Source organism: Lagenorhynchus albirostris, chromosome 1 (genome assembly GCF_949774975.1).
Source record: "Lagenorhynchus albirostris chromosome 1, mLagAlb1.1, whole genome shotgun sequence".
In the NCBI taxonomy this organism is placed as follows: domain Eukaryota; kingdom Metazoa; phylum Chordata; class Mammalia; order Artiodactyla; family Delphinidae; genus Lagenorhynchus; species Lagenorhynchus albirostris.
The window spans coordinates 28,096,564-28,120,211 of record NC_083095.1 but is presented as its reverse complement, the minus strand read 5'-3'; the positions used below and the strand labels follow the sequence as shown (position 1 = coordinate 28,120,211).

At 44.6% G+C, this 23,648-nt stretch overlaps 2 protein-coding genes across 3 annotated transcripts; one reads left to right on the top strand and one right to left on the bottom strand.

Moving 5' to 3' along the window:
- Positions 1-8,322: 8,322 nt before the first annotated feature.
- Positions 8,323-17,442, bottom strand: NPC2 (NPC intracellular cholesterol transporter 2). Its single transcript, XM_060138891.1, has 4 exons — positions 17,120-17,442; positions 13,787-13,894; positions 12,025-12,197; positions 8,323-9,174 (listed from the first exon to the last, which is right to left on the bottom strand). Exons 1-4 carry the CDS (start codon positions 17,199-17,201, stop codon positions 9,088-9,090), a joined length of 450 nt encoding a protein of 149 aa, XP_059994874.1. The 5' UTR covers positions 17,202-17,442; the 3' UTR covers positions 8,323-9,087.
- Positions 17,443-17,643: 201 nt separating this feature from the next.
- ISCA2 (iron-sulfur cluster assembly 2) lies at positions 17,644-23,624 on the top strand. Of its 2 annotated transcripts, none has more exons than XM_060138700.1 (4): positions 17,644-17,726; positions 17,928-18,033; positions 18,155-18,270; positions 18,717-23,624. In XM_060138700.1, the coding sequence occupies exons 1-4, from the start codon at positions 17,656-17,658 to the stop codon at positions 18,889-18,891; spliced, it is 468 nt and encodes a 155-aa protein (XP_059994683.1). In that variant the 5' UTR covers positions 17,644-17,655; the 3' UTR covers positions 18,892-23,624. The 2 variants fall into 2 exon arrangements, with proteins under 2 accessions (XP_059994683.1, XP_059994771.1); XM_060138788.1 differs by having other exon boundaries at positions 17,656-17,726; positions 17,931-18,033.
- Positions 23,625-23,648: the final 24 nt, after the last annotated feature.

The following is a 23,648-nucleotide window of genomic DNA, read 5'->3' as shown; positions in this document are numbered from 1 at the left end:
GGATGGTTATCTTTGCCAAGATTCTATCGACTCTGATCCTGGGGATTCCCTGGGCCAGACTGTGGACAAGTATTTATGGTGCATGGTTTTCAGGTGCTTTGTGTGAAAAACAGACACAGCCCTGACTTCAAAAAGCTCACAGTTCCTCCTGGAGTCAAGGTAAACACAGAAAACCGAGGAAACATGCAGAGAAACGAATAATTTCCTTATAGGCAATGGCAGGAAGTTGAATCCTCTTCAAACTTTTCTGCTTTGCATCTCACTCTTGCTTCCTCTCCATTGTCTCCCACACAATTCCGTCATGGAATAGTTTGGACACAACACCCCACGGAGCCTCTTTATTTAGCTCCTCTCCAGAGAGACACAGAAGTGACCCCAACTCTCTCTGGAGGAGTGGGTAGGCAGAGCAACCTTGATAATAAAATCCAGTGAACAATTTACTGACCAGACTAACAGTGAGTGGTTTGCTGTGGATTCCGTTCAACACTGCATGCACAACTACTGTTGTGTTAGGTCTTCGAGGGAGGGGTGAGCGGTACAAAAATGAACAAGAAAAATCTTGCCTCAAAGGAGCGTATTCTTGGGCTTCCCTGGTGGCGCAGTGGTTGAGAGTCCGCCTGCCGTTGCAGGGGACACAGGTTCGTGCCCCGGTTCGGGAAGATCCCACATGCCGCGGAGCGGCTGGGCCCGTGAGCCATGGCTGCTGAGCCTGCGCGTCTGGAGCCTGTGCTCTGCAACGGGAGAGGCCACAGCAGTGAGAGGCCCACGTACAGCAAAAAAAAAAAAAAAAAAAAAAAAAAAAAGAGCATGTTCTTCATGTATATCTAATATTTGCTTTATAAAACTTCAATCATATGGAATCCTTTGGAATATAGTACTTTGAGGTATTAATGCTTTTCAGACTCTTTCACTGATCTACCACTGAAGTCATAGCATCAATGTCTTTGAAATCTTGTGTTTTTATCATCATATGAAATTTATACTCCACTTTATATCAGTACTGGTTTTAATATAAAATGATCTTCCTCTCCCTCAATCCCACACTCCTCAAAGTCTAGTTATAACCGAAGCAGTAGGAGAATGGGACACTTATCCTGTCTTTTGGACCCCCGTACATTATCTTACACCCAAGGAACACAAGTAGCCTGTGAGAAAATCAGGGTAATAGCTCAACACCTACCTATTGATTCTCCCTCCTTCCCAACCCACCTCCTAGGTCTGAACTTGCCGGGGGGCTCCAGACTTCCTATTTTTCCTACCTTGGCCCTCCGCTCCTACAAGCCAGTAGCCCCCTATTTCTGGGACATCTCGCCCCTGGTTACCTTCTTTTTGTGCCTCTCTTAGAGGATGTTCCCTGTTCAGTTCTGGTCCTTGATTTTATGTTTGGGATTGTTTTTGGTTTTGGACACAGCCATTTAGGCCCAAGGCAAATAGTGGCAAAAAAGTCATTAATCACTCCATTAATTAATTCTTCCAAAAATATTGATTGGCCACCTGCTCCTCAGGTTGAGCTGTGCTAGACACTGTGCATATAGTGATGAGCAAAATAGAAATGTTTTCTCTCCTGATGATGGTTACAAGTTATTGAGAGAAATGACATTAATCAAATAATCCTACCAGCATGTAACTTTGAACCGTGCCTGGAAGGGAGGAACTAGGGTGCCATGAGAATGTAGAGCAAAGTACGGACTTGCTCTGATCTGGGGGAGGTGGTCAGGGAAGGCTTCCGGGAGGAAGAGGTATTTCAGCAGAAATGTGGAGGATGACTAAGAGTTAACTAAATGAATGTTAACTGAGTGAGGGGGAGCATTCCAGGCAGAGGGAACAGCATGTGTAAGTGTCCCGTGCCTGGGGGAGGGGAGCACAGCCAACTTGAGGAACTGAAAGACCAGTGTGGCTGGAACATAGACAGAGAAAGGAGAAGTGGGTCAGATGGGGGCCAGAAGTCTAAAATCCAAATTGGTAACTTTAGCTGGAGATACACATATGTGTACTAGGTACATAGGACATAACCAAATATGTTTACTTAGTTCCAGAGTAAACGGAGGAGGAAGGACTTTAAGTGAAAACAAATTAACCAAGACGAGAAGTTCAGGAGAAGGTAAATTCACTACAATAAATATTCCCAAAAACCTCAGAAGACAAAGAGCAGGGACATGTTTGTTGAATGACGGAAGGAAGGATAAATGATGGATGAATAAAGATCTAGTACCATATTAGACATCTCCATTTGCAGCCATGCTCCCAGCAGAAGACTGACCTGGCTCTGCCGCTTCCAGGCCAAATTGCCTTCAGTGCTCTGCCCTCTGGATGCCATGGCCTCCTGTACATGTGACTGTCACAGCATTGTCCCATTGTATTGCTGTGATGGGTTGCCACTTGCCTCTACCACTAGACTCTGAGCTCCTTGAAGGCAGGGACCTTGCCCTACTCATTTTTTTCATCCCTCGGGCCGAGCAGAGTGCCTGGCACACAACAGGTGCTCAGTAAGCGTTGGTTGAAGTAATGCACAGTGTCCTGCCCACATAAATTCTGCAAGGGAATGAGGATGACGGAAATGAGCAGTTGCCTTAGCTGCATATACCCTCAGGTCTAACAGCAAACATTTCAGAAGAGTCAGCTGCCTTAGACATCCGTTTTGTGGTGAAATCTTAAACTTGCTCTTAGAGTGATCAAATCCAGGACGCTGTTTTTCTTGTGGGTTTTTCTGTGGGTATGTCCAGCTCATCAAGTCATCAGTAACTAAGCCGGAAAATCTACAGGGTGAATTGCCCATCCTCTCCACTAGCCTATGATATCAATATTCTGAGTATGAGTAGCCTTTGTATTTCCAAGCTATATGTGCACATCCGTCATTTCCTTTTGTCCATACAACACCTCTGTGATGTATTTAACTAAAAGAGGTTAAATGATTCGTCCAAAGATCCTACGGCAAATCAGTCCAGCCTAGAGTCTTTTCTCTTACATCCACTCTGCTGCCTTACTCCCTACCCCAGCGCTTTCCTTTACCCACCTTGAAAGGAGATGGTTCTCAGCAGCCACACTCTTGGAGATGCTCTGGATAGCTCTATGGGCCTTGCTCCTGCTGAGCCAAGCACTGGCAGGCTCTGGAGGGAAGCCGAAAGGCTGCAGCGATTCAGCGTACCAGAGAGGGGATAGAGTTGGATAAGCCAGATCCACTTTCTCTCGAACTCTCAGAGGCAACCTGATACAACATGCAGCTACAGAACTGGCATCGTGACCCAGACAGGGGCAGCCAAGAGCAGCCAGGAGGCTGGGAGAACAGAACTGAAGACAGACAGCTGCCAGGAAGGGAGGGGGAGACATTTCCTCCTGAGCCCAAGGCCAGGGAGCCTGCAGGCTGGAGACAAGCTAGTGTTGTCAATGAGCCCTGGACACAGATGACAACTGACTTCTACAGGATGGGAGCCCGAGTCCTGCTCTAGAGCTACCCACCCAGGATAGGGTACTACCATGCCCTTCTTTCTGTGGATGAAACCAAATCGACTGTTACTCTTCCCAGCTCTTTGGAGACCAAGGCTACTGTAGGGTTAAATGGTCGGATTCAAAACTTAAAGAATCATGACATTTTTTTTCCACATTAAAAAAATTTGTGGGCTTCCCTGGTGGCGCAGTGGTTGAGAGTCCGCCTGCCGATGCAGGGGACACGGGTTCGTGACCTGATCCGGGAAGATCCCACATGCCGCGGAGCGGCTAGGCCCGAGAGCCATGGCCACTGAGCCTGCGCGTCCGGAGCCTGTGCTCCTCAACGGGAGAGGCCACAGCAGTGAGAGGCCCGCGTACCGCAAAAAAAAAAAAAAAAAAAAAATTTGCTAAATGGGAATTCCCTGGGGGTCCGTGGTTAGGACTTGGCGCTTTCACAGCGCTGATCCGGGTTCAACCCCAGATCGGGGAACTAAGATCCCGCAAGACCTGTGGAGCGGCATAAAAATAAAAAACAAAAGCGAAAAAAATTGCTAAATAATTGCTGAGTTTTAGGCATTTACTTAGAGAGGAAAGGGCAGTTTCTATTCTCAAGATGTTTACAGTCTAGTAGGAAGGTAAGCTGACACAATAATTACAAATTACACATGAAAAAGAATGTGGTGAAGTGTCATAAAGAGAGGATTAGAATCGGCCTTAATGAAGGCAAACCCCAGGGAGGCCATCAGGAGGCCACTGGTCTTGAATGGCACCTGAAATGAAGCCTAGAAGACAAATTCATGGCAAATGCCTGTGATTCTAGGCCACTGAGCAGTTTCCATGGATGCAACCTTCTTTTCTTATCTAGAAGGATAATAATAATCAGGTACTTATTAGAGTCAGGCATTGAGCTGAATGCTTTGCATACACCACCTCGGGTCATCATTAGAACCACCCCCGGGTGGACACTCTTATCCTCCTGTTTTACAGCTGAGGAAATTGAAGCCTTAAACGTAAGTTAAATAACTCATCCAACGTCAATCAGCTGGGGAAAGAGTTGGAGCTGGGATAGAAACCCAGTATGTATTTAAAAATTTAAACAGTATAGAAATCTAAACAACTGCTGTGTTCCAAAAGTGAAAACCTCCCTATGAGCCTGGGGAAATGCTCAATGGTCCTGTGGAGTGGTTCAGATTGCAGATGGCATCTGTCTCTGGTGCCAGGCTCCTAGACTCTAAAGCTCTCCAGGAGGGGCCAAGACCAGCGCCTGCAGGCAGGAGAAGGCGAGATGAGGAGAGAAGATCAAGACCACCCATCTCAGAATTGTGGAGAATCGGGTGAAAGTCCCCAGGGACAAACCTATCTGAGATGGTCTCTCAATCAAATATCTTGGCCTTAGTCTGTCCTAAGGCCCTCTGGACACCGGGAAGTGTCCTTGCTCTCACAGGTGAGAGCTTGCCCGTGGTGCTTGAGCTTCCCTTCAGTGTCTTGATGAATCATAAGCTGTTAGTTCTGACAGAGACATTAGAGATTATCTAGCCCAATCCCTTCCATTTTTATATTACACATTGACAGTAATTCATGGCAGAGCCACTAGGATGTTTCGTCTTTGTTTCAGTAAAAGGTCAGCTTACCACTAAACACTGATGTAAGCTATTTCCCTTGATTGCAAAATCCAGAAAAGAAACTCATAACGGTTGTGCGCGTCCATCGAGAACCTCTGCAAAACCCCATCTTTAATATTTTGCTCCACCTGCAGTACCCCTTTTTTTGTGGTAGAGGCCTGTGGGTGGGTAGGGGAGAGCAGAGTAATGCATTTCTCTAACGCTAAGAACAGAAGCCCTACTGCTTCCTCACCTGGCATCTTCCAACTCCCAGCATCTCTGCCATATTCAAGGCCAGCAGTCATTCATTCTGTCTGCCAGGCTCCTCATCAGCTTAGCCGACCGGCAGGCAGAGCTAAGCTCATCCTTTCACTGCTGGCTGCTTATCTGGGACACACGACGTGTGGAGAACAGCCTGCCAGGCAGATAGGAGCCACGACTTTTCCTCTCAGAGCCCCAGCAGATGAGGGGAGCAGCGCTGATGGGCTAGGTCTGCCCCAGGGTCTCATGCCTTTCCTCTATTTGGGACAGCAAACATCTGCACTCTGGCGTCATGGGGCAAGGAGCCGAGAACAGGCAGGGAATGCCTGCAGCAAGTGGGAGACACCACTGCCCCTCTTCCACCCCAGTCACTAAGGAGCTAGCCATGTGTGTTCACCACTTTGCCACCTTCTCCAAGGACCCTCAAGCCACCTCTGCAGCCCATCTCCTGGGCCCCATCCACCACCCTCCCCTCCACTTCTTTTTAGAAACCAAATCCCTGGTTTGGAGAGCATGGTAGGTTCCTATAGCGATGGGCCTTTTAGCTGTTTCCATGGCAACCAACACCCAGACCATTTAGTTGCTAGTCAACTGACAGCTGTAACTGAATAGGATTCAGTTTAGAATCTGAGGGATAGGCCAGGGGATTCTCTTCATAGAAGGAAACACAACAACCCAAAATGACTCAACTCTTCTAAAGACTTTTTTAGGCAACATCTGTGGAGATCCTGTGCCACTTTCTACCGCAGGTCACACAAGACTGCAGCTCCCATTCCCAACACACACACACACACCCTCACCCTCCTCAGCTGAGTATGTCAGGCTTTTAAATCCCCCAGCTTCTACTTCCTGATCTCTCTCCCAAGGGTCCCTGGGAAAAGACTTGTTCAAGGTAACTATCACCTTGGCGACATTTTTCACACATAACCGTTTCCTCTGTGTCAATGCTCTCCCTATGTACCATGACCCTGTCCTCACAACAACCCAGTCATTTAAGCAATATTTGCTTTTTGGATTGTCTGATGTAAATGGCTAATCCCAGATCACCTTCCCTTAGCCTGGACCCCACCTATGTCAAGCCACTTTCCTACGTCCGTGGGTGTTCTCAGAGAACAGACTGTTTTATCAACCTTCGCAAAGCATAATTAAGATCAATCTGTTGCTTTTAAAAAGTCAACTAAAATTTCAAACCAAACATAGGGGATTAGAAATTACTCCATGCTCATTGCTTTTCATTAGCCTGAAGATTTGACGAAATGCCAGCCCTCCCATCTAACGCTCTCCCAAACTGGGGATACTGGGTATTGGATTCCCTTTATTCTGTAAACAGGGGTCTGCATCATGTTTTTTTAACCACTGGAGTCTGGGGTTTCTCTACTCTGGAACTCATGCAAGAGAGGAGCTGTCTAAGCCTCCATGGCTTGCTCAGTGGACTAGAAAAGCGTAAGAGCGTCACAGGAAAGAGCATGACCTTTTTGAGGGGGCTGCCCGCAAACCCTCTGTACAGAAGACGACCTTTCAAACTAATCCCTCCATGGGAGCCCTACCCAGCTCACTGCTGCAGGCTCCACGTAGCCTCACAATGGCTGGTAAACAGTTCTAAGCTGTCGCATGACCCTTCTGCTCTAACAGAAGGGTATACACTAGTGGGACTGCTTTTTTTCTGTCTTCCTTCAACATATGAGGGCAGAGGTACAAAATGCAGGGCAAGCAGTTGTTAGCCTCAAAGGAGCTCAATGACATGAGAGTCTTCTGGGATTAGGGCGAGAGCAGACGCATATGAGAACTGAGGTTTTCCAAGCACATGAGAAAGTTCCTGTGCATAGAGGATTGCCTCACTTTTGAGGTGACGTATCATCACACATCAGATTGAACCTTCTGATTTTCCTGCTATACCTAGATGAGGGACAATGTCTGTCTCTTGGAATGCAGCTAACATTTACTGATTATGTACTATGTGCCAGGGGTCATTCTAAATGCTTTACATACATCGCTTCATTTAATCCTCACAGCTCTACTGTTATTAACTCTAGTTAACAGATAAGGAAACTGACACACAGAAAAGTTAAGGGATTTAAAGATCATACTGGTTATCCTACTGATTGGTGAAGCCAGGATCCAACTACCGGCAGTCTGAAGCCAGAAACTACAGCAGTTAACCACCTCTGGAATCCATTTAAGTTTGATATACCCAGGGTTCAGCATGTGGAGACAGAGTGGGCTGTCCCTCTAGACACAATGTGACAGGATACACAAAACATCTTAGCTAGAGTACAGTGGTTGAATGGCTCCAGGAATTAACTAGGAAATCTTGGCCGTTGATAACATTATTCCCAATCTATTGCTGTCCCCTGGTGGTTTTCCTGGGAAACTCACAAGCCAAAGAAATCCAAGAAATCTAGTGAAACCAGTAGGATGAAAAGAACTGGACCAAACGACTTATTTGCTGCATAAGCACCCCAGACTGAAAGAGATGACCTTCCACATTACCCAACTCCTTTGTGAATAGGGCTGTAATCTCTGTGACAGCTAAAACCTGACTGATAGTACATTGATTCAAAACAGCAAAATATATGCCCCATGATTATACTTGTACTTCAAGAGCAGGACACTCCAAGATTTAAATAATCTAGCCATTACTTCCTGCAACTTCACATTTCATCTTTAAGCTTCTAGGCTTTCTTCAAGGCAGGAGGTTCCCAAAGATTGCCGTGCTTATGCCAACCTACTCCCCGCCTCAACCCCAAATTCAGTTCCCCTGACCCTGCAGATGTTGTTATTCAACTAGGTGATGTTTGCTTTCACTGTTTCTTTCAAGCACACTTGGTGGTATAAGACTGTGCAAAGTGAAGCAAACAAGGTCATTTTGTGTAAGATAGAGAGGTGAGGCCTAACTGTGTGAAAGGGAGAAGTGGCAGTTTCTGAAAGTCATGTCTTTACAGTACTGCACTCTGGGACCACGGGACCAGGTGTCCACCTACCATGGATCTGGGGGAACATACTCTGTGAAAGAAGCAGGTGTCCACAGCCCAAATGCAGAAGAAAAGATTGACGAGTTTTTATTTATTCAAAGGGACATTTCCAGGTGCATAAAGAAGCCACAAGTTAGTGTTGTTAAAAAAAAAAAAAATCAAACATCTGCTAATGAAGTGATGCATTTAATGAAAACCACCTAAGATAGTAAAGGAGACATGAGCTAACTGCAGAGAATTTCTGTTGTAGAAGACCTCCCCTCCACTACCACGCTGGACACCACTGCACAGCAGGTCATGGCCGGTGAAGCAGCGGAGCTGGAGGTGAGGAAGCTCATTGGCCAGATGCACTGAACTCAACGAGGCACGTGGAGATGAGGAACTTGCAGATGTAATATCCCACTTAGATGGATGTGGTTTGGAACCCGTGCTTGGCTGCAAGGGCTAGTAACCCTAGGGCGGGTTATCCAATATCCCCCAAGCAGCCTCATTTGGATCATGTCTGGTTAGACCCTCCTTATTCCAAAAGCAAAAACCAAACCAAAACAAACAAACAAAAAACTCTCCCTGAAGACAATTAAATCAATCCCTACAGTCTCACTTTCTCTTCCTTCCTTCAACCCTTTTACAAAGGATAATACAGGGGCGACAGTTCTGAGCTCTCAGGAAATAGGGTCTTAGATGCTTTTGGAGGTTGAGAGGCTAGAACGGCAGGCTAGAAATTCCTTTCATCTTATGGCACTGATTTAGTTTAGACTTGATCTCTCCTCCTCTCCCTCCACCCGTGCTCTCTCACCCCCAGACGGACATATTGGCATCAAATAGCTCTAGCTTTCAATCTGTACTGGGATTTGCCAGCAGAAGAGACGTTGGTCGTTGTCATCCGTAAGTTCCCACTCCACCACCAGTTTTATCTGGAGAAAGAGAAAAAGAATTGGGAAAAATGAAACTAGAACCTCACCTCAATCCAGAATGGGTTTAACTATGAATCCTAAATGTAAATTGTAACAAACTGCCTAATTCCTCATCCTTTTCTTCTTAAGTCATGCCACCATGAAGGCTGCTTGGGATGTGGGCACAGCCCGTGTCCTTTAGCTTAGAAGGGCAAACCAAGTTACACCTAGGATTTGGTGTTAGCAGTTAGCTTCTCAAATACAATTTCTAAAGCATTTTTTCCCTCTGAGATCAATGGTACATAAATGAAGCCAGGACTTCCCTGGTGGCGCAGTGGTTAAGAATCTGTCTGCCAATGCAGGGGACACAGGTTTGAGCTCTGGATGGGGAAGATCCCACGTGCCGCGGAGCAACTAAGCCCGTGTGTCACAACTACTGAGCCTGTGCTCTAGAGCCCGTGAGCCACAACTACTGAACCCCGTGTGCCTAGAGCCCATGCTTCACAACAAGAGAAGCTACCGCAGTGAGAAGCCCGCACACCACAACGAAGAGTAGCCCCTGCTCGCTGCAACTAGAGAAAGCCCACACGCAGCAACGAAGACCCAACGCAGCCAAAATAAATAAATGAATTAAATAATTAATTAAAAAAATAAAGCCATCCATGAAAAATAATTTTACATTTAAACAATTTCACATGCATTTTGACAACCTGATCCAGCTTTTTCCAACTTTAACTACGAAGTATGAAGAGTAAAAAGTTAGATTCCTAGGTCTCAGGAAACTTATTTGTTAGTTGGAAAATGAAATGTCAAAGCACAAAGGATGTTCAAAGAAGTTTAGGGTTGTATGAATACTTTCAGGGACAGTGACCTTTGTGGCAATACAGTTTTGATTAATGCCCTTAAACTGTTTTTGTTTTGTTTTGTTTTGTTTTTTTGCGGTATGCAGGCCTCTCACTGTTGTGGCCTCTCCCATTGCGGAGCACAGGCTCCAGATGCGCAGGTCCAGCGGCCATGGCTCACAGGCCCAGCCGCTCCGCGGCATGTGGGATCTTCCCAGACCGGGGCACGAACCCGTGACCCCTGCATCGGCAGGCGGACTCTCAACCACTGCGCCACCAGGGAAGCCCAAACTGCTTTTTCTTTCTTCAATAATATACCCGCTTAGAGATCTCTGCCTTGACTTGTTACACTCATACTATGAGCTCTCTCTTCTAATTCTTAATAAGGCACTGGCACTCTGCCAGTCCTTTCTTAAGCTTACTTGCTTTTAGTTACAACCTCTCTTTTGTACTCAAAATGTTTCTTCAGAATGCAACATTTGAGTGACAGTGATACCCAGCTTCTTGAAACTTGTTTGATAAATTTTTCAAGACTAGTACACATCAACTACTGTTTCACTTAGTGCACACATTAACATAGTTTAAGCTGCTTTTCAAATGAAATGTCACTTAAGCTGTGTGGCATGGCAAAACCAACAAAAACAACAACCAACAAACAAAAAACAAATGAAATGTCACTTAACAATAGCCACCATATATTAAGTGCCTACTCGGTATCAGGCCCTAACTAGACACTCTAAGTTATTGAGGCTCAGATATGCCCATGATTACATGGCTGCTCTGCAAATTAATCTACAAATCTCTTCCTGACCTTTAGGGTCTCTGATACCGCTTAAGCACAGACTCCCTATATTTGAGTCTTTTTAGAATGTCCTTTAATTACTTGCTGTTTCTAGGAAATAAATGGCCAGATTGCTCCTGGTTCTACTTGATCGCCTTTTAAGAAATACAGCTCTAGGGACTTCCCTGGTGGCGAGTGGTTGAGAGTCCGCCTGCCGATGCAGGGGACGCGGGTTCGAGCCCTGGTCCGGGAAGATCCCACATGCCGTGGAGCGGCTGGGCCCGGGCGCCACAACTACTGAGTCCACGTGCCATAGCTGCTGAGGCCTGTGCGCCTAGAGCCCATGCTCCGCAACGGGAGAGGCCACTGCAGTGAGAAGCTGCGCACCTTAGCGAATAGCAGCCCCCGCTTGCCACAACTGGAGAAGGCCCGTGCACAGCAACAAAAAAAACCCAACGCAGCCAAAAATTAAATAAATTAAAAAAAAAACAACAAAGAAATACAGCTCTTTTTCTTCATGGAAAAAAAGTAATCCCTTTACTTCCTCCATTCTTATCAAGATTCATATTGTTAACACAGGCTCATTCCAGCAGGCTCTATCTCACAAGTGTTTGGTAGAAAAAGAAGTAGGTACAGCAGGGCGAGTCAGAGGTGAAGGTTGGGGGGGGTGGTGGTGGCGGAGGAGAGAAAGCAGAGGAAAAAGCCACCACTCTGCTACGGACCTAATAAATTACTGCTTTCTTGTTAAGAGATTAATGGAGAAACCAAGTTTTTCTGATGACAATGCTCTGACTACTTGAAATCTTGAACTATTTGGTACCTAGCTAAAATCTTATAACATTGCACAGGTTTTGGAATCACGAGACCTGGGTCTCAATCTAGGCTGTAATTCTTGGCAGAATGGACTCTGTTCATATTGCATAGCATTGGAGGCTAACATCTCTTCATCTGTAAAATGGGGATAGTATCACCTCTACACAGGTGGTCACAAGAATCCAGTGAAATACTGTATATAAAAAAGGCATCGTTAGGCCCAGGCTGACCATTAAGCAAGAGACAAAGACCAAAGGGACACAGTGAAAACTCTCCACCCCAGCTCAAGATTCCTACACTCCTTTCTCCCAGATGTCCAACTCTTCCTCATAGAGATGAAGGATTCCTATTCTAATCTTTTCTTCCTGCCCCCTCTCCTCATATTTCCAATCTAGTCACAGGACCTTTGGTGTCCTCAACTACAATGTCACTTACAGAGGGGTATTCATTCTTCACGGGTAGTTTATTCAAGTAGCTATAGGTCTTGTCTTTTTCAATGGGGCAGCTGATTCCACTCTTACAACCGTCAGGCTCAGGAATAGGAAAGGGAATTGCGACGCCCATCACAATGCCATGCACCACGGCTTTGCTACTTTGAGACTGAGTGCCTAAGAGAAAAAAAAAGAGAATAAGATGGTGATGGAAACAGCCTATTTCCAAACTGTAAATAAAAAATTCAGACATATTCTCAAGCAACGGCATTGCTGGGATAGCAAACCAAATTCTGTACCTCTTAATTCCTACGGTCTATTTCCCTTTGGAGTTATACTTAGTACCTCCGTGAATGCTATACAGTAAGCATTCACTCTGAAACTTGAAAAATTACTGAATTATACAAAAAAAAAAAAAAAAGCAGTCAGTGGGGGCTGTTTTTTTTGCTGTTGACCCCACCTTGCTCTTCACTGCCTTCATAGTTTCTCAGGAGAATCAGAGCCACCTGGATGGATAAATAACTTTATCGAACAAGCTAACTGATTTTTGGTGATAAACTTTCTGTTTACTATTTACATCAGATTCTGTCAAAGTGGATTGCGTATCTTAAAGGGTTTGGGGAGACTGGTCTCTGAATTCTCAAATACCCTGTCCAAAGGATTCCGTTAGAAATTAAGAATAAAATGGAAGACAATATGGAAAGAGGGAACAGGAGTCTCCATAGAAATGCCACGGGCTGTAACAGCAGTGAAAGTGGTAACCCTTTAGAAACTGGGTAAAAGAAAGAGGAACATTTCTTGCTAACCTCTACCCTCCATATTGCAAGTTGGGCAGAGGAATAAATATACTAAAATTAGGGCAACTGGAGTTATGCACTATTAGGTTCTTCTGGAGATCCAGAGCATTGGCTCTGCTTCTTTCTTTCTGTCTGGGTTGGGAATTACTTTTGTTTAGAAGGTACTTTTTTGGTTTGGAACAATAGAGGGGACAGGGTATTGTCCAGGAGAGAGAACAACTCTAGGACTTAAGAGCTGTCTTTAGGCTTACAAACAAGAGATGACAGAAATCTCAAAGTTCCTAATTAGTCTGTCTAGTCTAGTTCCATAGGATAGAAAATGAGGGAAAGAGTCAAGGTAATGCTCTTTCTAGAAACAGAGATTTTCACATTGTCTAGATTCCTGGGAATCTGAAGGAAATGAATGTGGTACCAGAAAGAAACAAGTTCCAACAACATGTCTTCAAGTTGAAGAAGAAAGCTTCTTGATTGTTTCTTGGGTCACCAGTGAGTTCCCCAAACCTTACAGAGGCTAAATATTAATTGTTCCTGTATTTTCAGGCAGAAAATAGACTTAACAGCCAGAAGATATATTGCTTGAAATAACACTTTGGAGGCGTTCCAGAGTCTACAGGGTTGGGGTCTGTACTAACACTCTGCAGTCAGTAGCTAAACAGAGTTGACACTCCCATGAAATGTGAACCAAAAATAGGGCACGGAGAAGCCAAGCTGTCTTCTTTGACCTGTGAAAACATGGAAATCCCCCTGTTTGCTCGAAGGGAGTCTGGCAACTATGGATTCTGAGAAACAGGCATATGGGAACCCAGTATGAGAAGGGAGCATAGTGAATCCAAGCTTTGCCCATTGAGAGGGAGGTCACAGAATTCCTGACTGCAATTCCCCTCCCTCATATTCCCACAATTATTCCAATACTTGAGATTGATGTTACGCTTTAAGATGAATTTGAAGGTAAGAGCCACTTTTACTCACTACTGGTGAATGTGACATTGACACTGTAAGACTGTCCTTTGTGCAGTTGGCAGGGTTCGGTGGAGCACGGGTTCACATTCACTTCCTTTATAACTCCGACCCCAGAACCTGCAAAAGAAGAAAAATTTATTGAGATGGGTGGGAAAACAAACCTCCTACGCTGTCTCTTACCTAATGGGAAGGTGCTCTGCCTTCCCAATGGGGGCGAGTTCTTTCTCCGACCATCCGTGGTCCCCGGGAAACTGTTCACATTTGACAGGTGAAAGGGAATTAAAGAAATTATTGAGTATACCTAGTCAGCTCCCCTGCTCTATATCCTGGGAGGGCTATTCCAGGGGAAATCATCCCCACCCTTCCTTCCATCCTGACACAGGATTTTAAAGCAGCACACTCGGCATAAGCGATGGCTCAGGTTGCACCGCTACTGTTTCCATTTGGAATCTTGAGACTGGCTGCTCCCTAACTGCCTTTCCCTACCATCTTTCAATCCTGTCCTGGTAGCTCTCCAAATCAGTGGTCTCTGAGCTGTGTATACTCCTACAGATGAGAACAATCTTAAGCATGCATCTGTAGTACACTCTACTCTGGAACCTGTGTTCTTCAAAATAAGTGTCTTTGAGGCAGGGTGTGTGTCCTTTTTTTTCAGTCTAAACAAGGACAAAAATACCTTGACCAAAAAAGGTTAAGTACAAATCTTTAAGAATCTCCTTACTTCATCCAGGCCCCTGAAACCAGACAGCTGAATGGGAGAGAACGCAAGTAAATGACAGGGTAAGCCTAAGCTCCGCCACTCATATACCATGGCTGACAGCTAGACTCTGGGATCCGACACCTGGCTTTGAAATCTCACTGGCTCCATTACTTACTATGGAACCTTAAGGCAAGATACTTAGCCTCTCTGGGGGCTAATAATGGTACCTACCTCATAGGGTAGGTGAGCTAATACACATATAGCTCTGAAATAAGTGCTTGGAACATAGTAATGCTATATAGGTATTCACTATTACTATCATATTGGGATTTAGTCCATGAATTCAATCTAGAATAGCTGCTCCTGGGTGGGTTAGCAAGTTTCCCTTTCATACAAAGGGTGAGCCTCTCACCTCAAATTTACTTTGTGGGTAGAAATTATGGATCTAGACAATAGAATGGACTCTGTCTCAAAAGTAGAATGCATGAAGACAGAAAGGAAAAGGCAGGTTGAGAGCACATTATCTGCCTGCTCTTGGGTGGAAGAGTTGCATCATATTGACTAACACTGCTTCAGCTAAGTCTGTAAATCATACTTAGCAGTTCCCTATCACCAACTTGCTTCTCCATCATGGCAAAGTTCTCAAACAATAAATACAAGATTCTCTTCTTTAAGCACTCTCTTCCACTCTGTCCTATCGTCTATGGCCAGGAAAGAAAATATCTGGAATTTTAGTTAACAACTTATTGAAAATCAGTGCTTATGCTGAACTTCTAGTTTCAACTTTCAACTTCTAGTTTCTTTCAAGGCTGGGTCACATGATCTAGTAGGAACTGAGTAGAGTGCAGTACTTGTAGCTCCTTCATCTAGTTTTATTTTTGCTGACAAGACGTTCCTGGACTTCCAGTGTCAATAGAGCAAACTTCTCAGTCCTAACCTGCAAAAATTGCAAAACTAGTTCGCTTGGCCCCATTTCTCACTTGAGGAAATACCACTTCAGGGAAAGGGGGCATAGAGTGGGACTCAAAAAACCTTTTGATGTGGGCACTGAAGTTTTTACACTGTATTTCCCAATTCAAAAGTAAATTGAAAGTCTGTAACTGAAACTCTCCTTCCCTTAAGAGGTTTTTGCCATAGGTCTAACACCTGCTTTATTCACATGAGCAGAACAATGTCAGGATTTAGTTTCCTTAGTTGTTTTTCTTTTTTTAATTTTTAATTTTTTTGGTCGCGCCACGGCTTGCAGGATCTTAGTTTCCTGACCAGGGATGAAACCCCTGCCCCCTGCAGTATAAGCGTGGAGCCCTAACCACTGGACCGACAGGCGAGTCCCCCCCACCTTTTTTTTAATGTTAATGTTACTGTTGAAACCCAAAGTGACTCACAAACACCCACTAGTTTCCTACTGCTTACTAGGAACCTGGTTCCTTACTGCTGTAAGAACTTGGGCAAGTACCTTAATGTGCCTGTTTCCTCATCTGTAAAATAGATTGTGAGAGTTGAGTGACAATAAAGTTAACAGTGTCTTCATCCAAATGTTGGCCACTAAGTTTAGTGGAGAGAAAGGCAGTAATTTGAGGTGATAATAGGATCTTTCAAATGCCAGTCTCCTAGTTCAGTGGAACAGCATTTGTTAAGTATAAACAGGCCAGCAATTTTTATTCCTTAATCACTCCTGTCTCCTAGCCCCCAACTTTGCTTTTGCCTCAACATGAATTTTGGAGATATAGTGGAAAGAGTATTTCTTCCCTCATTTACTTTTCCAACAAATATTTATTAAGCAGTTACTATTACCTGGGCACTGGATATGAAGGAGCAAATTTATTCTGGTTGCCATTCTGCTGTGTGACTGGGTAAGTAACCTAACATCTCTGGAATTCAATGATTGACTATAGGATCTCCAAGTTTCCTTCCAGCTCATAAATTTTATAAAATCAGTTTCATGCCTCTTTCATTTATTATTACACCTCTCCACTTCAGAAAAGTTCTGCTCAAACAATTTAATAGACTTGACTGAAGGAGCTCACAATTTCTACCTCCTGTTGTGCTTCTCAACAAAGATTCCAACCGTAGCTGCATGACAGGGTTATGCATCACAAGTTGTGACCAGCAACATGAGTTTTATAAATAGGAGAGGAAAACTGGTAAGAATCACAAAATTCCATAGCCCAAAGGACGCCCTAACGGAATAACTCATGAAAAGGAGAACTTACTTTCGACTTATCAGCAAAACGGAAATTTAAAAAAGCAAAAGGAGTGGAGAGGCAGAGGACATCCAAGGCACAAGGCATAAATAAAAAGCAGTTTTGCGCCGCACCCCTTACGCCCAACGCTGCACATGGACCTTCGGTTGTTTGCCCTACAATCTTTAGGAAACTTCAGCAAAAGGCCCACCTCCAGGAATGTGCTGGGATCCCAAACACGCGTTCCAAGGAAGGAGAAAAGTTGTGAGTGGTCGGGTTTCATCCAGGCCAGCACCGTGTCCCCTACCCCAACCCACTCCAGCCCACTCCACGAGGGGTCCGAGGCTGAGCCTGGAGGCCCGGGGGACCCACCCAACCTAGCTCGGAGATCTTAGCACCGGGTTCTGTCGGGGTCTCCCGCAGAGGGTGCGGGAACCTCAGGCTGGCCCCGGGGCTCACCGCAGTCCTTGAAATGCACCGGCTCGGCCAGGGCGGAGGCGCTGAGTGCCAGGAACAGGAACGCGGCGCCCAAGAAACGCATCGCAGCTAAGACTACAAGCTCAAGGAACGAAGAACCAGATTCCGCGGTCACAAGATAAACCTTCAGGGGCGGGCCGGGGGAGGAGCCCAGTCAGGCGACCGGTCACCAGCAACCGGGTCCGAGGCCTACCCGCGCCCCGCCCCCGGCTCCAGGGAGCCAGACACAGGGTCCCAGACATTCGCAAACCCCGCCCATCCGCTCCGCTTTGCTGCCGGGCCAGCTGGCTTCCACCTCCCTCCGGCCCAGCTCCTCTCTCCAATGCTCCGTCCGGGCTTTGTGGGTGAGTCCCACAAATGCTTCCGCAACGGGAGCATTTCTAGCCAATCAAATCCCTCCTCCTCCTGCACCACCCAATAGGTGTGCTTAGAGGCGGGGTCTCTGTGGATCCCGCTTCCCGAGGCCCAGACGCAGAAGGGGATTGGGACAATGCGAGGGGCGGTGCTTGTGGAAGAAAATGGCGGCCGTCAGAGGGTTGAGTCTAACCGCCGTGGCCCTGAGAGCAGTCACTCTCTGGTCAGGGGGCAGGTACCAAGCCTAGAAAAGCACCTGGGAAGGGTGTTTGGTTCTGCGCCTCCAGGACTAAAGGGAAACTAAGGCTCGCGGGGGAGGTGAAGGTTTGGCGTGAGGCTGTCCAGGTGGAGGGACTTCAGGTTTGGCTTGAGGCTGTCCAGGTGGAGGGCGCCAGGTGCCTCTCTGCTCCCAGGCTCACCCTCCCCCCTTGCACAGCAGGCTCCTCGCGGCCTCCCGCGGACCTCGGGCGCTTCGGGAACTGTCGTCCTCCAGCCCCGAAGCTGGCGAAGGGCAGATCCACCTCACCGACAGCTGCGTCCAGGTAAGAGGCCGGACGCGGGGCAGCGGTGGCGGGCGAGGGCTGGGAGTGGGGGGATCTCCCCTTGGCCCACCTTTCTCTCTCCCCTTGCCTGGCATTCTTGACCCCCCTTCCTGCATTTCAGAGGCTTCTGGAAATCACCGAAGGGTCAGAATTCCTCAGGCTGGAGGTGGAGGGAGGTGGATGCTCCGGATTCCAGTACAAATTTTCACTGGATACAGTTATCAACCCCGACGACAGGCAAGGAGAAAGGGGTGGGTTCCCGGAGAATGTGCAGGAGGGAAAAAAGTGTCTCCACTTTAAGGTGCACTTTTATTCCACATTTAAAACGTTTGCTAAGGATAATTTAACATCACCCTTCTCACACGGTGGGGATACAGTGAAGATTTGTTGTCTTGATTCAAAATAACTAAGTCATAGGAGGAAAACTGGCCCGTCTAGGTGCATAGGGTAGTTGGTAGAGGGTCAGGCTGGACTAGAAAGATTCCAGGCTTAAACCTCTAAACATTTCCTAGTATTCATTCTGTTGAATCTTTTTGTCTCAGAGAAGATCAGCACCTGTTAGAGGTAATAAGGGAAGCTTCCTCTGTATTTCAGAAAACAGAGGATGTGCATCTCTGGGCTCAGAGGGTGTTACGGTTTTGGTGTGTATGATATACATTAATGCCTTCCTCCCATCTTTTCAGGGTATTTGAACAGGGTGGGGCAAGAGTGGTGGTTGACTCTGATAGCTTGGCCTTCGTGAAAGGGGCCCATGTGGACTTCAGCCAAGAACTGATCCGAAGCTCATTTCAAGTGTTGAACAATCCTCAAGCACAGCAAGGCTGCTCCTGTGGGTCATCCTTCTCTGTCAAACTTTGATGTGATGACAGGTGACCCAGAGATTATCATCATCTGTACGGATTTGAGGAACCTGGGATTAGAAGAATTCTAGAGGTTTCTTTCCAATCCTGTCCCTCTCACAGTTTCATTTCCCTCGATCCAGGAATGCTGTGTTGCACCACTATTTATTTTCAGAATGTGAAGCTTTTTCTCTTGAGTTAATTTCTCCCTCACAGTTGTAAGGCCAAGCCTGTAGATGCTATTACGTAAGATTTAGTAACTTGTTGAAACCAGTATCCTCTGTAGAGCCTCCAAGGTTCCAGAATTTGGAATTCTCTGGCCTTCAGAGCTACTTGTACATATGTGTATAGCTGTGTGTAAAAGCTTCATTTTAAAGAAAGTCCTTGATTACCTGTGTTGTGGATCAGGGTAATAGATTGGGTAGGTTGAACACTGGTTACTAGGCCAGAGAGGATGAAAAAGGCAAATGAAATGTTATCTTTTTCATTTCTTCCTTCCTGAATGTGCTAGTTGACTTACCCTTATTTTCTATGCAGCCCATTCTCTGCTTCCCATTTGTTACAGCAGATACATTTTCCTCTCCTACTCATGAATCTGCTATATTCACAAAACCAATTGCCCATCACCCAGAAAACTTGGACCTAAACCTCACTGATACTTGAATTGTTTGAAAAATAGCCTCATACTCCATATTCACACAGACATTTTAAGCTTCTTTGATCCTTTAGTGACTGAATCTTTTTAGAATATGTTGCTTCACTTACCTTATGGTGTAAAATGTTTCTCGTCTCATTGCATAGCAGGAAGTGGTCCCTTTGTTGGCACAGATAATAGATACTTGGGGATTTTTTTTTTTTTTTTTTTTTTAGTTTGGACTACCAGATAAAATGCAGGATGCCCATTTAAATATGAATTTCAGATAAATAGCAAATAATTTTTAGTATAAGTGTGTCTCAGTGAATACTAGAAATTATTTGTTGCTTATCTGAGATTCAAATTTCACCGGGTATCCTGTATATTTTACTTGTTAAACTTGGTAACCTTACTTTAGAGTCACTGAAAGAGCTTTTTAGCCACAAATTCCAATGAATTTTAAAGTACTTGTTTGGTATGGCACTTAAATAGGCTAAAGAGCTAGAAATGATCGTGGTATGTGTGTGACAGAGCTGGGGCAGCCAGAACTGCATGGACAGACAACTAAAAAAAGATAAAAACGCCACCACCATGACAAATGATTAATGAATGCTAATGCTGGGGAAACCACAACCAAGTTGATTCTGTAAGGATTATTGGTTAAACCCATCTTTTCCTCGAGAGCCTAAAAGTTCATGTTGGCAAATCTTGCATTTCTGGACTGGATTGAAATTTTTCTAGACAGGATTGGAGTTAAGGTCATTCAATAAAGAATTTACCATTAGAAAAATAGAAATACAGAATTTAGAGACAAAATAGCTGAGACAGAAACTTCATACTTACATTTTCAATATGGGAAAACCTAGGACTTAGAGAAAACAAACTATCGTGTGTGCAGTCTGTACAAAGATGAAAGAAAGGGACACTCAGAAACCTGAGCAGTTTTTTTTTTAGCAGATATGCATGGAAGGGGGCACAAAGCAGCATACTGTGGAAGTGTCTGTGTGTAACTTTACTAAGCCATTGAAAGTTGCTGCCAATACCTGGGCCTAATAAGATTTTCAGCTCAGACTAAGGCTTTCATCCTCGTTAGAAAGAGATTTTGTTACATTTTAGGTGTTAAACCTCTTCTTCCATGATATTTTTGTGGGTTATTTATTTATATGGTGATCTTAGCACCGGCATAATAGCTTTAGTTCAAAAAACAATTAAATTCCAGTGGTCAGTTAGGCAGGAACAGTGTCTCTTTGATTGACCATGTGTAAATACCTCATATTAATGGAAGAATTGGAATTTTGTGTTTACAAAGGGTGGGTTAGGGAGGAATCACCTTATCGCACTGGAAAAGCTTCATAGGGAAACCTGAGGTCCCCATTGGAGGAGGGCAATGTAGAAATTTTAAGAACACAGGGCAGGGGGAGTTGATAGCATCAAGGGGACAGGGCAGTTGGCTTGGAATAATAGTAAGTGGAGGTAAAATAGGTTTAGGATCTTCTGTAGGCTCTTCTGACCAGATGCCCTCTTCCTGGCAGGCCGTAAAAGCCAGCACACGTTTTCACAAATTTTGCTCACTGTGCAGTTCATTTAGGAAAATGTTATACTCTTCCAGTATCAGCTGGAAGATTTTTTTGCCTCCCTATTACTTTGAGGGGAGGTTATCAAGACGCTATTTATTGCAGAATTGGTTTTGTTTAACTTCATAAGCTAGTGACTGCCTGGGGCAACATGCCCCACCATTGCCGTAGCCAAACATAGTTGTGTAAGGACTGAAGGCACAGGAGCCCTCCCTCTGCTTTATGTGTGAATCTTTATATGTTGTTGGCTCAAAAGAGGGGGCTTCTTGGTCAACATCCAGATCTTTCCTTGTTGCGAAATCATACTCTTCAGTTACATGATTGATAGTGACCAGTGGTATATAAACTATAGGTGTCCCACCCACCCTTAGTTTCTTTGGGAATGTTGACCAGTTACAAGGGATTCAGAAGTAAGAGATTAGGAAGGACTACTAAGGTAGGTGTCCAAGAAGATACTCTTCTTTCTCTAACTTTTCTTCTGAGAATTGCGCCCCATTCTTTTGGTCTTTTGTCATAAAGCGTGAGCGGAGGGTCGATATTTGGCAGGAGCATCCTGTACAGAGAAGTGGGCAGCACTGACTGTCATGGGGTAGCCCTCCCGTGAACTCTGGCCCTGAACTGACACCCTGCAGTGGGCAGAGCCTGACACTGTCCCTTGCAACATTATCCTGGCCTTGCGTGTTTGTCTCAAAAGCAGGAAACTCCTCTCCTTTTCTAGATATCTTGCATTGATGTTTATGATTGCTCTTTTAAAATCCTTGTTTGCCATTTCTCCACAGAAATGCCGCAGGGCTGTTTAAAGGACGTTTGCTTTAAGAAGTTTTGAAATAATTATCATCTGGCTTTAATTGTAAAATATAGTCAGATAAGTATATAAAGAGAGGGAGCATTTAAGCAGTCTATGTCCAGCAGCTGTATTTAAAAATATTTTATTTTTGAATAGGTAAGACATATGGTACAAAATTCAAAAAGACACAAAAGGGAATACAGTGAAAAGTCTCCCAGTCCTGTGCCCATCCACTCTGTTGCCCTCCCCATCAACTACCCTTGTTTCTAAGAATTTAGCCCGCAGGTACAATTCCGTAGATATAAGGTGAAATAACGTATGCACAAGAATGTTCATTACAGCATTATTTTTAATAGCAAAAGATAGGAAACAATGGAAATACCCATTAATAGGGGACTGATTAAATAAATTATGATTTATCCGTTCAGTGGAGACGTATACAGTTATAAAATAGAATGAGACAGCCCTTTATGTGCAAGTATGTATTAAGTAAAAAATGTGCAGAACGGCATGCACAGTATGCCATTTGTGTTTCTAATACAAGGAAGTATGTGTATATGCATGAACTATCGCGGGAAGGGCGAGCAGGAAGGCGAGGGCTGGGAGGAGGAGCGGTGGGAACGGCATTTAAGGAAGTGCGCTTCCCGAAGGGTATATTGAGGAATGGTGAGTTCTCTGAAATACAGCGTGTGAGGTGGAGCGGCGAGGATGAGGTTAGCAGATATCCAATTCTTTTCCCCCTCTGTTTTAGAGAAATAGCAATAGCAGCGTAGGCTTCACTTTGTTGTATAACCTTCCTTTTTCCCTTAATCTATTTTGGAAATCTTACCCAGGCATTTAGAGCCACTTTTTTTTTTCTTATTAGGGCTCCATAGCAATTAATTGCTTCTAACCTTTTGCTATTACAAATAATGCTATAATAAGTAACCTCTTACATACGTCATTTTTCATTTGGTAAGAATATATCTGAAGGTTAAATTCCGAGAAGTGGAATTACTGATTTAAAGAGTAAGTGCTTTTATAATTTTGAAAGACACTGCCATATTATCCTCTTCAGAAGTTGTGTCAATATATACTCCTGTCAGCTATGTACGTGAGTACCTCTTTCCCCAGGTGCTTGCCGACTAGGAGTTTTAACAAACTTAAATCTTTGCCAGTCTGACAGTTTAAAAAAGTGTCTCAGTGTAGTTTTAACTTGTATTTCTTTTTATTATGAATGAAGGTCAGAATATTTTCATATGTTTAAGAACTATATATTTTTGTCTGCTGAGAACATCTCAACTAGTATAGTGACCCAGATAGAACACATTATTTAAGCTTTGTAAGTCCAAGTTCCTCATCTGTAAATTGGGAATAAAAGTAGTAAGTAGGATTGTTGGATGATTAAATGAAATTTGTGTACAGCATTCAACACAGGCCTGGCACATAGCAAGCATTCAATAAGTTATTTTGTGATGGCTGACAGAGCAGCAAGTAGGACAGGACAGATTAAATTAAGAAAAGAGCATTCATCTCCATGTCTTCAGGCACACAGAGCCTTGTTCATTTACATTGCCATTCATCAGAAATGCAAAGTCAGAGCTTTCTTTGTCTTAGAAGAGGAAAGAACCTTTTCCTCTTGGTTATTGGAACCCAATCATAGGCTATCGGCAGAGCTGGCGAGGGGGTAGCACAGCCTCATCTCTAACATTTAGACTCAGCCAAGAAATTTGGTTTATAAATTTGGTTTAATATGAAATAAAAACAAAAACAGAAGAGCCCAGATGTACATTTCTTTATTC

What these genes read in the sequence shown, in the direction of transcription:
- NPC2 (XM_060138891.1), bottom strand. Translation starts at nt 17,201, where the DNA reads ATGCGTTTCTTGGGCGCCGCGTTCCTGTTCCTGGCACTCAGCGCCTCC. An exon ending in GGTGCATTTCAAGGACTGCG is followed by an intron (nt 13,895 to 17,119) that starts GTGAGCCCCGGG and finishes CTTCTTTTGCAG; the next exon opens with GTTCTGGGGTCGGAGTTATA. An exon ending in TGAAGAATGAATACCCCTCT is followed by an intron (nt 9,175 to 12,024) that starts GTAAGTGACATT and finishes CTCTTTCTCCAG; the next exon opens with ATAAAACTGGTGGTGGAGTG.
- ISCA2 (XM_060138700.1), top strand. Translation starts at nt 17,656, where the DNA reads ATGGCGGCCGTCAGAGGGTTGAGTCTAACCGCCGTGGCCCTGAGAGCA. An exon ending in ACTCTCTGGTCAGGGGGCAG is followed by an intron (nt 17,727 to 17,927) that starts GTACCAAGCCTA and finishes CCCCTTGCACAG; the next exon opens with CAGGCTCCTCGCGGCCTCCC. An exon ending in TCACCGACAGCTGCGTCCAG is followed by an intron (nt 18,034 to 18,154) that starts GTAAGAGGCCGG and finishes CCTGCATTTCAG; the next exon opens with AGGCTTCTGGAAATCACCGA.